The sequence below is a fragment of the Pleurodeles waltl genome, chromosome 4_2 (genome assembly GCF_031143425.1).
Source record: "Pleurodeles waltl isolate 20211129_DDA chromosome 4_2, aPleWal1.hap1.20221129, whole genome shotgun sequence".
In the NCBI taxonomy this organism is placed as follows: domain Eukaryota; kingdom Metazoa; phylum Chordata; class Amphibia; order Caudata; family Salamandridae; genus Pleurodeles; species Pleurodeles waltl.
Window position 1 is genome coordinate 44,091,133 of NC_090443.1, and position 12,547 is coordinate 44,103,679.

The following is a 12,547-nucleotide window of genomic DNA, read 5'->3' on the forward strand; positions in this document are numbered from 1 at the left end:
GTGTCCCTTGTGTACTTCTTCAGAGTACTGTCTATGTGGTTGCCCCCACGCCTCTTACCCACTCTCCTTTGTCTGTGTTGTTGCCCCCACCCCTCCTACCCACTCTCTGTTGTCCGTGGGTTGCCCATGCTCCTTACACCTACTCTTTGTTGTTCATATTGTTGTCCGCAGCCCATCCCTTTGACCCACAGGTGTCTTTCTGCTCGCAGCTCATCCTCCATTGGCCACTTGCCCCTGCATCCACACTCGGTTGTCTGTCTGCTTGTCCCACTACCCACCTTCCATTGTACCTCTGTGTTGCCTCTGGGGAGCACATGGCCAATTTTTTTTAAAAAGTGATGACTCAGCGAGTGCTTTCTGCAAAGTAGAGCGTTATTGTTATTACTTTTAGCCATACTGCACTGCAGCCGTGCTGCTGGACAGCCTGACTACAGAACATTGAAAAAGCCAATAGCTCTCAAAGGCAAAACCTATTGACTTTGCCAATGCTAGTTTTCATTTTCAGATAGACAGATGTATTCAATGCTGGGTCGAGAGTATTTGAGTCAGCAAAATATGTCTGTAGTGTTAGATGGTCCCTCCCTGATTCTAGGTAGAGTTGCCACCTGGCCAGTTTTATACCGACATGACTGGTATTTCAATGTACCTACCGGTACAAAAGTTAGAAAAATCACCTAAAGCCAGTATTCTTTCAGCTTATAAGTATATACTTTAAACAGTAAGGGTCTGAGTCACAAAGGTAAATTTACACTCTTGTGTACGTTTACTATTTTTTTATATTCACAAAGGTATTTTATGAGTATTATCTTTACGAGCGAAGGCTCTTTGTAGATAAAATGTTAGGACAGTCCTATCTTTTTAGGGTCGAGCCTGTACTAGCATGCGCTTGTGCATGCGCATTGCTTGCAAATGTGCATTGCTAGCGAGACGCTGCAGTAGTTAGAAAAGGGCTCGGAGCCCTGTCCATGTCACGTCATTGTCTTTCATTGGTTCGTGGGCATGGCAATTAAAATCTACTTGCTTTCATTAGTGGAAGGCATGCATACGTCATGCCTTTTCCAGTTAGCCCTCCTCGAACGCAGCGACCAAGTACCGAAAACATACGAGGTTCACTGTTTTCGGTCCGGTTTGTGGACTACTTTTTCTTTTTTTTCGCAGTGCGATCTCTTGGGCAGAAGTAAAGCGCTTTGCATGACATTGACCCTGTTACATAGTTAATTGCACTTTTGCTGGTTACTTAGATAATTGCACTTTTGCCGATAGGTTTCATTATGAGTGAACTGTAGCAGGGCGATCTCGCTCATTTTTTTCATTTAATGAGGCAAGAAAAGTCCGGTTGGGAGTTTACAACTGCTAATAGCTCTAACTCGGAGAAATGCGAGACCCGTTGCATTGCAAATGATTGTTTATGGATGGAGACTCCACAGTCCTCCACTCTAGTGGATGACTTGGCTCTATTGGAGGAACTGTAGGTCACGCGTACGGGCAGCCCATCACGGGGCACACACTCTTGAAAAGTCACTGGAGCACCACAATGCCCTAAGGCTATATTTAATTGATTTAGGCCCATATTTATACTTTTTTTGCGCCGCATTTGCATAGTTTTTTGACGCAAAATAGGCACAAATTTACAAAATACCATTGTATTTTGTAAGTTTGCACCGCTTTTGCGTTAAAAAACTACGCAAATGAGGTGCTAAAAAAGAATAAATATGGGCCTTATTGTCTTTCTAGTGTGCACAATGGCATGACATAGCCTGAGGCCGCCTCCAGGTTGGTTAGCTAGTTTTCATTTAATGGGTGTTAGATACTTCAGTTCTCAAAGTGTGGAGTTGGGGGACAGATGAGAAAGTTTTGGTGTTGTGTTTAACTGTTGTCAAGCAACCCGCTTCTTTTGTCAAGAGATATGGTCCACCGCTGCATATCAGTCACTTGATATCACCCACTGGGTGTACAAGGTGGTTGCCTGGAGCGTAAATGGGTTGAATAATAAGATCAAAAGTGGCACAATCTTGGCACATGCCAGGAAGTGGGCCTCAGCCATCTTGTTCTTACAAGAGACACATCTACTGAGAACGAAATTCCAGTTCCTAGGCAGACACAGTTAAACCATGGGTTTTCCTTTCCAGATATGCCAGGGACTTCAGGGGGGTGACGATACTCCTCCTCGGAAGTGAAAACTGCGACCAATGACCAATTAGGTCGGTCAGTGTGGATTGCGGGGTTCCTAGAACGCACACCATCGCCAGCGTATATGTTCCGCTCACACTTACTGGCAACACACTGCTGAGACTAGCTGCTGTTTTACCCAAGACCCAACCGGGAATGTTGCTGCTGGGGGGACTTTAACCCGGTTGTAGATTTTAATTTGGATACTACCAGTTCCTCCTCCTATTAAAGGTACACAGCACTTTAAAGCTGGGTACAGTCTTAGGCCCTCTATGATGTCTGGAGACTCGTGTACATCCACTAATCATGTGGACACCACACCCAATCCAGGCTGAACTACCTCTTTGCCTCAGTTGGACTGTTCTGTGAGATCACAAACTCCAGCGTCCTGTCCTGTGTGCTTGTCGAATGAGTTGATGGTCATGGGATGCCCGAAGAGAGAAAACTGGGCTAACTGGTGCATGAATACCTTGCATCTAACCAAAGACAACTTTCAAGCACGGCTCTGCAAGGTCTTTATTAAATTCTTCAAATTTAATAAGGATTCTGACCCTCTTGGGTTTCAGTATGGGAAACAGTGAAAGCGGTCCTAAGCAGAAAAATGATCTCCTATGGTATGAAACGAAAAAAATAAAACTGAGGGAATAGATTGCCATAAAAAACTAAATTTGCGACTTTAAGGAGAACGAGGCCCAGGCCCCCTGGCACCAGTGTCACAGGCTTTAGAAATAGAGAGGCTCTGAATACGATGTTATGGAAACAGGCCAAAATAGTTATTCTAGACTCAAAATACAGACTATACAAGTTAGGAGACAAGGCAGGCAAACTCTTTTACTGGCTTGCTAACAGGGAGTCTCAAACTAGATTTGTTCCGTGATCTTTGTGACCCCACTGTTACTAAATAACCTCCTAAAGGATGCCAGATGTCCTTAGGCCGAGAGGTGGCTGTATGTAAAGCCGCATGGGGCTCAAAGTTGTTTTCACAGTACATTAGGCTCTTCATCCATGCCGACACCACTGGTGGGCGTTTGTTCCCCCAGGCACCAGGCACTCTGGGAGATGAAATGGCTTGGCCAGATTACGAAGGTGACCCCCGCTAAGGTAGAGTACATGGTTACTGGAGGTCTCTTAGATACAGGGCTTCTCGGGCTGGGATGCTGTTAGTTCTAGGGTAGTATATAAATGGGTAACCTCTCACATTAAAGCATTTGGTTACCTGCAGAAGCTTGATCTCCATAGAACCCAGTGCTTCTGTTATCTCCAGATTGAACATGCACTGGATATCTCAAAGGATTGATTGAAAGAGGGCCCTGAGTTCAGTCCACTGCAGTCCCAACTGATGCTTGAGCAGATGGGGGGAAAAGCTATTTCCCGATTGTACAGGGCCTAATAGCAAATGTGACAGACGCACAGGTAGAAATAGGATAACAACTAGGTCCACTAGATGACGAAAGCTGGGTTGAAGCCAAAAGGCTGCAAGGGAAGGTGTGATCCCCATGATACTCTGTCGCATACAGTTTAAATACTTTCACAGAGTCTACTTCACCCCTGTACACCGACACAAAATAGAGAAGAGTCCAAGTTCAATGTGCGCATGCTGTAGAAGTGCTTTGGACCATTTCATTCACATGGTTTGGGAATGCCCAGGGAGAAGCAAGTATTGGGCCAATAGACATGCAATATTGGGCCAGATGTTGTGGCTGAGCATCTCGGTTAACACTACATTGGCAGCACTGGTCATCTTGTCTGGCTGGGGTTGGAATTCGGCAGAGAAGAAGCTGGTAGCATTAGGGGCCAGATGTAGCAAACGTTTGCGACTCGCAAACGGGCCGAATCGCAATTTGCGACAGTGCAAAATCGGAAATGGGATGCAAAAAGCCCATTTCCGACTCGCAAAAAGCGATGGGATCCGTTTGCGAGTCGCATCTGTTGCGACCCCATTTTGCGACCCGCAAATTGCGAGTCGCAATTTGCGAGTCGCAACCCATATGCAATTGCAACTCGCAAATTGCTACTAGTCGCAAAAAGCCCAGTTTGCATGTCCCATTTACCACTAACTCAGAGCAGGTGGTAACCATTACCAAAGTATAAAAGGAGACCCAGAAGCCACCTGGGTTACTCAAGATGGCGGAGATATACCTGATAGCAGTGAGGAGGAGAGTCTACGCAGCCCAGCATAGGAGGAGGAGGGGCCACAGACAGGAGAAGATATATAGAACCAGACAGACTCTTTTCCAGCAAACTGAAGAGGAGATCTATGATAAATACCGCCTTAGCAGCGCAGCCATTCTAGAATTAATAGATTTACTCAAACCACAGCTAGAACACAAGACTCTGCGTGGCTGCGCCATCCCTACGCATGTGCAAGTACTATGCGCACTGCACCTCTTGGCCTCAGGGAGCTATCAGGGGGTCATTGCCGTGGCAGGTGGGGTATCCCAAAGTGCAGTGTCAAGGTTCCTCAGGGCATTCCTAGATGCCTTAGTCACGCACAGGTCTCACTTCATATACTTACCAAGGAATGAGGCAGAAATTAACAGCACCAAGCTGGACTTTTACCGCATTGCCCACTTTCCCCATGTCATTGGATGTGTAGATGGGACACACATTCAAATATGCCCCCCTGCTAATCTGGAACACATTTTCCGCAACAGAAAGTGTACCCACTCACTCAACATACAGGTTGTTTGTGATGCCCATTACGTCATCAAGGACATCGTAGCTAAGTTTCCAGGCAGTACCCATGACTCATACATTTTTAGGCATAGTGGGATACATCAACGCCTGGAACGTGGGGAATTCGGAGACGGCTACCTCCTAGGTAGAGCCACAGACACTTGCAGACATACACACAGGTCACTGTGCACGACTATCTGGACTTCCTAACAGTGTACTTTTGTGCCCAACAGGTGACAGTGCATATGCTCTAAGGCCTTGGATCATGACTCCGTTTTTAACACCAAGAACTGAATCAGAGAGGCAATACAACAGTGCGCATAAGAGGACCAGGAACCTGATCGAGCGCACCTTCGGACTGCTGAAGGCAAGATTCAGATGCCTCCACCGCAGTGGAGGCGCCCTCCAATACACCCCCATTACCGCTTTCAAAATTGTGGTCGCATGCGCCATCCTCCACAACATAGCCACCCGACGTGGGCTACCTCTCACTCCTGCAAACCCAGATCCTGATGATGAAGAGCAAGAACAACCACATCGCCATCATGGGGATAGGAGTATCGCTAATCAAGGCAGACTGAGACGGGACCACATTGCAATGCAATATTTTAGACGGTACGTGTCAACTCCCACCATACTCACCTATTAACCATTTGTTAAGTGGAACAAAAATAACTGTTTTATTAATGTCATGAAGAAACTATATACAAGTTGAAATTGTCCATGGGCAGGAAAATGCCAACCAGTCATGTGGCACATTAACGCCATGTGCCACATTAATCTGTCCTGGCTGTTATCTATGATCTCCTTCCCCTCCTGCCAGCCTGGCTGGTCCCTGCTGCGTCCATGGTGCTGTGCCTACCACTCCTCAGCACCCTACTGTCAGTGGCAGAGACACTGCTCACTGTTGAGCCCTCCTCCCAGGTGTATTTGTTAACTTCCTGGCTGTGATGTCATCATCATGTGCCAGGAAGAGTTTCCAGAGTGTTCTGGTATGCTTTCTGGAGTGTTCTGCTGCACCTGCAAGCAATTTTGAAGGTAATCACAATTTGCGACACCCACTCGCTAATTGCGAGTTCGTTTTTTGCACACTCGCAAACAGCGACCTCGCAAACTGCGGACTCGCACACAGTGTTGCGAGTCCGGCTGCGAGTCGCAAAATCTGATCGCTTTTGTTTCTGACATTCCAATTTGCGACTCGCATTTTGCGAGTCGCATCAACTCGCAAAATGCGACTCGCAATTTTTATTTTTGCTACATCTGGCCCTAGGCCTCTTGGTTGCTGAGCGGGACATTGCCAGACCAGGGAGGGCACCTGAAGCCCCTCTCAGTGAAGGACTGGACATTAGCAATGGACTTCTGCACTGCTGTGGAAGAGAGGGTGTACTAGGGGCGGGGCTGCCTGGCAAAAGTAGGCAAAGATATGGAGCCCATAGAGGCATGAGTCTGCATGAGGTACTGGACTGTGTTATCCGATGGGAGGTGGTGGATCGGTGATGGATGACAACAGCTTACTTAAGCTGCATGGAATACCTATGCTGTCTCGGTGCTATGACAAAACACTGCTGGGTGGAAATTGCACTCTCTCTCCATTCTTATATTGTTTCACATGAAAACGTACTGAAGAAAACCCAATAAACAGATTTATAAAAAAATGTGAAAACGTCTTCTTCTGTGAGCAGTAAAGCTAGTTCCACAGAACCAGAGGACCTATGGATTAACACTAGATACTCCATTGCATCCAGTACGACCGGCAGTATCTGAACAAATTTAGAACTTTAGGAACAGAACAATTTCGTTTGAGAAAAAAACCTTCACAGGCTCACACTAGCTCAGATTTTACAGCCCATTGTATTTGAGGACTGGGTGATATATCGAACAGGGTATTGGAAAATATTGTAATTGACAGTCGCAGATTAGCATTAGCAGTACCAATTTTTACCTTTGGGCCTGAACTCTGCTCATAGAATGTTCAAATAAGTTCTCTAAGTGGTGGTGGCTCATCTTCATCTTCAAGGCACCCATTTGCATCCTGAGATAAAAGACTGGCTGATCAAGACTCACTCGCCCACTGCTTGGCTACAGAATCTCAGTCCTGTTCTTCTACCTTCTCTTACATTTCTGAATTTCATCTACTAAAAATCTCATCTTATCCCACCTCAGAATCTTATTTTATTTAAGTGTTAATAAATTATTTGGTAGGTCTCGCCTTCCTGTTTCTGGAGAAAGCTGCATCCTCTAAATAAGCTTTGAAGCATTTATCATTCTACCCTCTCACTGTGGTATGGTTGCTCAGAGATCAAAGGTTTTTTAAGGCTCTCCTGTATTCATGTCATCCCCTTGGTTCCCTTTTTGGGTACATATTCCGTAACAACATCTTTCCAAAAAAAACGTAAACAATCTAGTCTTTCTATTTGCCATACAAAAATTGTAATTGCCAGCCAAGTGTTTATTTAATCATGGATCCTCGAGTCCAACATGCAGCAAGGAACCTAGATTTAATATCCTGACTCCTTCTGCCACCTTGACCACTGAGCTGTGATAACCTTCAGACCCATGTCTTATGGAGCCTCCGGGACAGAAGCTTTCATAAAAAGGATTTGTCTGGGTTTAGGTTTAGCAATTCGCTCCTCTACCAAGAAGACGTTATTCCATCAATCAAGAACAATGTTTTACTTACAAAAACAAAAATAGGGGAGAACTTGGTCCCTTAGTAAGTTCAGTCTACTGGAAGAGACCTGGGGTAGCCTCTATGAAACAACATTCTTGCAGTAGTGTTCTACATTTAGGGAAAGAGGGGCTGAGAAAGGTAGAAGCAGAATCCTTTAAGAGTCTGCAACCTTCTTCACATGAGCAGGCGATGAACAGGACAACTAGCCAGATGTATCAAATGTTTTACAATCACAGTTTCAATCAATTCTTCGACTGCCAAAACCTTTTTTACAATGTACTAAAACTATTTTAGGAGTCGGTAAATGTTTTTCGATTTTAAGCAAAAGAAACACTGATACATACCATACCGAGATGTGTTTAGCTATGAGAAGTACAAATTTCTGACTCTTAAGGAGGGGATACTAAGAAATTTGCGAAAGGGACACAGACCCTTCGGGAACCCCTTCCTCTTTGTGAATGTAAAAGGGTTTGTTTGGAAACAGGGAAGCCAGTTTATCAAATTCTTTACTGGTCGCAAAAATACTGGCAGCAAATTTTATGCCCTGTTTTTAGCGCATTAGACTCATAATCCTTCAGGCCATCTCACCATCTGTTTGTCATTATGAAGTTTTTACCCCAAGCAACAAAACAGCTACAGCATCTGTAGCCAGGTGGATAATACCTTACACTTCAAAGCCTACAGCATGCCTATTCCACTAGAATAAGTGTAGCATCAATGATATTTCAAAAGGATATTCGTACTGCACACATGTCTATGGCTGCAAAGTGGGCTAATGTATGCTTTTTGCGAGCTCTAGGCAATGTGTTTGTTTGAATATTGGCTGGGGCAATGCTGTCGTCCCCTTTCTAGGGGTTTTAAGCTGCTGCATCTGTTTACCCAACCATTCAGCAAACAGAGCACAGGATGACTGAGGACGGAAAAATTAGCTTCATGGTGATTAGGGTACTCTTAGTGCTTGCCCTCCCTTCTTCCACACACCCACCTCTCCATCCCCTCAGACAGCATGTTTTGTGGTGCATTACCTTCATGTAAGAACTAGTTGTGGTGGCCTGTAATGCCTGTATAAAGAGAGCCCACGAGCGGAGGACAGCTTATTGCATAGAGAGCGGCAATTTATTTCAAAGTGACTGTATTCTTGTAAGAGAACCTTTTCCCAACATTGCCTGCACGGGTAATGCCCAGCAGTACCGAAAGAGTAAGAGCAAGAACCATGAAGGTAATTTTGTCGGTTCCTTCCGCTTCCTAGCATCGTTCATCTGGAAACAATAGAAATACATATATTTCCATTTCTTTCAAATGAATTATCCATTTACTTACCGACTGCACACCATCGTGGAAGACATAGGAGATCTCAATGGTGCCACACTGGTACCCAAATCCAGGAAGAGGAGTCTTTTCTTGTATTACATGTGTCATTCTCCCGTCAGGCTGGTTACCTTTCATCTCCCCATAGACAGTTTTACAAATAGGACACTGAGAATTTGTAGATATCGCTCTCTCCCAGCACTCCTTGCAGAAGGAGTGCTTACATTTTGTGGTTATCTTATTAGTGAACGCGTCTAAGCAGATACTGCAGTTCTCCTCTTCTTGCGAACTGGCTGCTGCCGTCAGTTCCTTTGCCACTGCTCGTGAGCCAGACCGGACACTATCTTCCCACAGTTCACGGTGCTGATTTAAAAACACTTTGTCACCTAGTTGCTTTTTAATGTATCGGACAGCTGACTCGACATGAGGTGGCATGCCGATCAGAGAGAGTTCACCTCCTCTGGATGTTATTAACTTCACACTCGAGTAAGTGGGTTGCATCTTCCTATACAGATCTCTCACACGATTACTGTAATCAGTGTCCACATTCATGACAGTGCAGCTGGTTATAGCATGTTGATACATACTTGCAAAAGCCTGCAGGGCATTTCCAGATAGGTCAGTAGCACTGTTCTTGTTCTCTGTTACAATCTGAACATTGTCCCCAGATGACTGAACTTGGCATTTTATCTGAATGTGATAGTTGGCCCTTATTGTATCAAGTTCTTTCTGAAAAAGGTTCTCTAAAAGCTCCCAGTGAGCTTTTGGGATTTCCATAGCTGTGAATTTAGCTGTCAATTCATGTCTGATCCTAAGAGCCACATTCCTCGTGGACTTGGCCTTGAGTAGGTCCATGAGCTCAGTTTCCACCTGTTTTAAGCCATCCACCGGTCCAGTAATCATGAATGCTCCCTCTAGTTCATTCAGGATGAAGGAAGGTTTCTTCTCCCGAATTTCTTCGAATGTACTCACAACTTTTGTTCTCTCAGAATCTGCAATAGAAACCTTTGTGCGTCCCAGATCTTTAATCAGTGCTTGGAATATTTGCGTGAATGCCTCCTGTGCTGCTGCATTATGATGTGGTCTACCTGGCAATTGGTCTATAAAGGATAAGAGCACCTCTGGCTGGATGTCCACCTTGTGGCGATTCTTGAAAATGGAAATCTTGTCTGGGTATGCATGGTTTAGGTATTCATAATGAAAGAGAGAAAGTCTCAGCTGGTTCTGTGCTTGCTTCTCTGACAAGATGGCTTCCACATTCTGATCCTCTGTGAAGGTCCCACGCGTTGTATTAGGTCCGCCCTCCCTTCTATCAGGCGTCTTTTCACCAAAAACATTATTATGAAGAGCTATCACCATCTGATTAAAGAGGGCCATGTCTTCAAATGAGCCCTTTAATATTACAGTTTCATTTGATGATGCAGTATATTTCAAATTGCTTGACTTGATCAGTTCAATGACTTTGGCACGTAAAGGAAGTTCAACGGTATGCAGGTTCCACTCTACAGTTGTTTGCATATGAAGCTGAGGACAGAAAAAATAATTAGATTTTGGTTTTATTTCTGTAGGTAAAAGAGAATAATGTTTACATTACTTTAATATTTTGCTGACACTGAATCATTCTTTGGCTTACCGGCTTTGGACACTGGTTCCAACTGTTGGTTATTGACCCTGACGTTTATAACTCGATTGATAAGCCATATATTGATTGCCACAGCCCCTGGCCTTACATGGGGTTGCCTTCCTTGCAATTACTGATGATCAATGCTTTACATTTATTTTATGTACCTAGTTATGAAGGCCCAGACACTGAGTGGTTAGATTTGTCCATAGTCAGCAGACAGCTAGCCGATACACTGGGTAGTTGCCATTAGTTTTGGGCATGAAGTTAACCTTGTCCATAGGAATTACAGCTCTACCCCATGGCTTGGTTGTTAGCCTATACCATAACCATTACGGCCTAGCTACATTTGTTGGTTATTGGTCAAAACTATTTACTTTAGTACTCTAGCCCATATCTTTGTTGTTGGCTTTAACTAGAGGTAGAGTGACTTTTGTCCATTTCTTTGTTGTTGGATTTAACTAGAGGTAGAGTGACTTTTGTCCATTTCTTTGTTGTTGGCTTTAACTAGAGGTAGAGTGACTTTTGTCCATATCTTTGTTGTTGGCTTTAACTAGAGGTAGAGTGACTTTTGTCCATATCTTTGTTGTTGGCTTTAACTAGAGGTAGAGTGACTTTTGTCCATATCTTTGTTGTTGTTAGCCATGGCCACAGGCCAGTGGTTCTTTTTGACTTTTGTGGATCCCTACCTAACCATCACTGGAACTCAGGGACCCCCAATGAATCATCATTGAAATCCGTGGACCCCCACTGATTCATTACTGGAAGCAAAGGACCCCAGCCAAGGCATTTTCAATTATTTGAACCACAAAATAATACACAACATATACAGAAACAGCCATTCATCAATCAGATACACAAATGATAACATATTTTATTTAATTCACAAACAAATATAAAAAATCTAAATATTAATTTTAATGGAAAGGCTGGAGATTTTCTAAATCCTATTGAGACCACTCGTTGTTCATTCTGCATTCTGTTTGGTGCACTTGCACTGCTCTCACAAATCAATGCCCCCAGTGCCAAGTTCCTTCAGATTTAAAGAAAGTTCCAAAATGATCAATTGTACATGTTGCTTCTTCGTTTTTCATACACTTTATTAACCTGTTAATATTATTTAATTTTCTAATCAGTTGCAGTCTCCCTGAGAAGACTTTGCAGATCCCCAGGGATCCTCAGACCACAGGTTAAGAACCACTGCTGTAGGCAATAGGTTTTGACCGTTAGGTTGGACTGCTGGCCTTAATACCTGCCTTGTGAGCACTAGTTATAAGACTCAACACTACCCCCTGTCATGGGCTTAGCTGTAAGCAATAGGGCCCCTACCTCTGTCTTATTTGTGGTCAGGGATGCACATGCATTAGGCCTATGGCCCATGTCTTGGTTGATGGGCTTGGCAGTAAACATTCTGGCTCAATTCATTTTTGGCGCAACTGTGAATATCCGGGTTGTAGTTGGCTAGTCTTGGTTGTCAGCATTGCTGCTGCAGCTCATGCCTTTGTTGTTGACTTTGGCTGCAGACATTAGAGCTCTATCACATACCATAGCTATTGCTGTTGGCTGCAGCCATTAGGGCCTTTTTCTTTAAATGAGGCTTGGCCTCAGCTGTAAGTATTATGGCTGTAGTCTATACCCTGATTGTTGGTCTTGACTGTAAGAATTAGGGCTGTAGCTGTTCCTTTGTCGTTCACCTTGGAAGTAGGCAACAAGGCTGGGCTTGCCTTGAATTAAGGCTGTAACAAATGTTTAGATGCCTTGATCATAAAAGGTAAGGCTTTAGCACATGCTTTGGTGGTTTGCCTTCACTGTAGAAATCAAGACTGTAGATCATACTTTTGCTGTTTGCTTTCTCTTTACACAGTGATGGGGACCATGCCATGGCTGTCAGTCACGCCTGCAGGTATTATGGCTCTGGTTCTCATCATGGATGTTGGCCTCAACAGTAGGCATTAGGGCACAGTCCCATTCTTTGGTTGTTGGCCTTGACTTTCGGTATCACAGCTTTACCACTTGCACGTGGATGTTAGCGTTGACTGTAAGTATTAGGGCTGAAATGCCTCTCTAGCTTTTAAATCTCAGTTAACGACAGTAGAGCTCTG

At 44.3% G+C, this 12,547-nt stretch overlaps 1 protein-coding gene across 2 annotated transcripts in view; it reads right to left on the bottom strand.

Annotated features, from left to right (window-relative positions):
• The window catches only part of LOC138292157 (E3 ubiquitin-protein ligase DTX3L-like), a 337,908-nt gene that overhangs the window by 137,735 nt on the left and 187,626 nt on the right, over window positions 1-12,547 (bottom strand). For both annotated transcript variants that reach the window (XM_069230576.1, XM_069230575.1), the window contains one exon: window positions 8,837-10,348. In XM_069230576.1, the coding sequence (XP_069086677.1) occupies window positions 8,837-10,348 (1,512 nt within the window). The remainder of the gene's footprint in view (window positions 1-8,836; window positions 10,349-12,547) is intronic.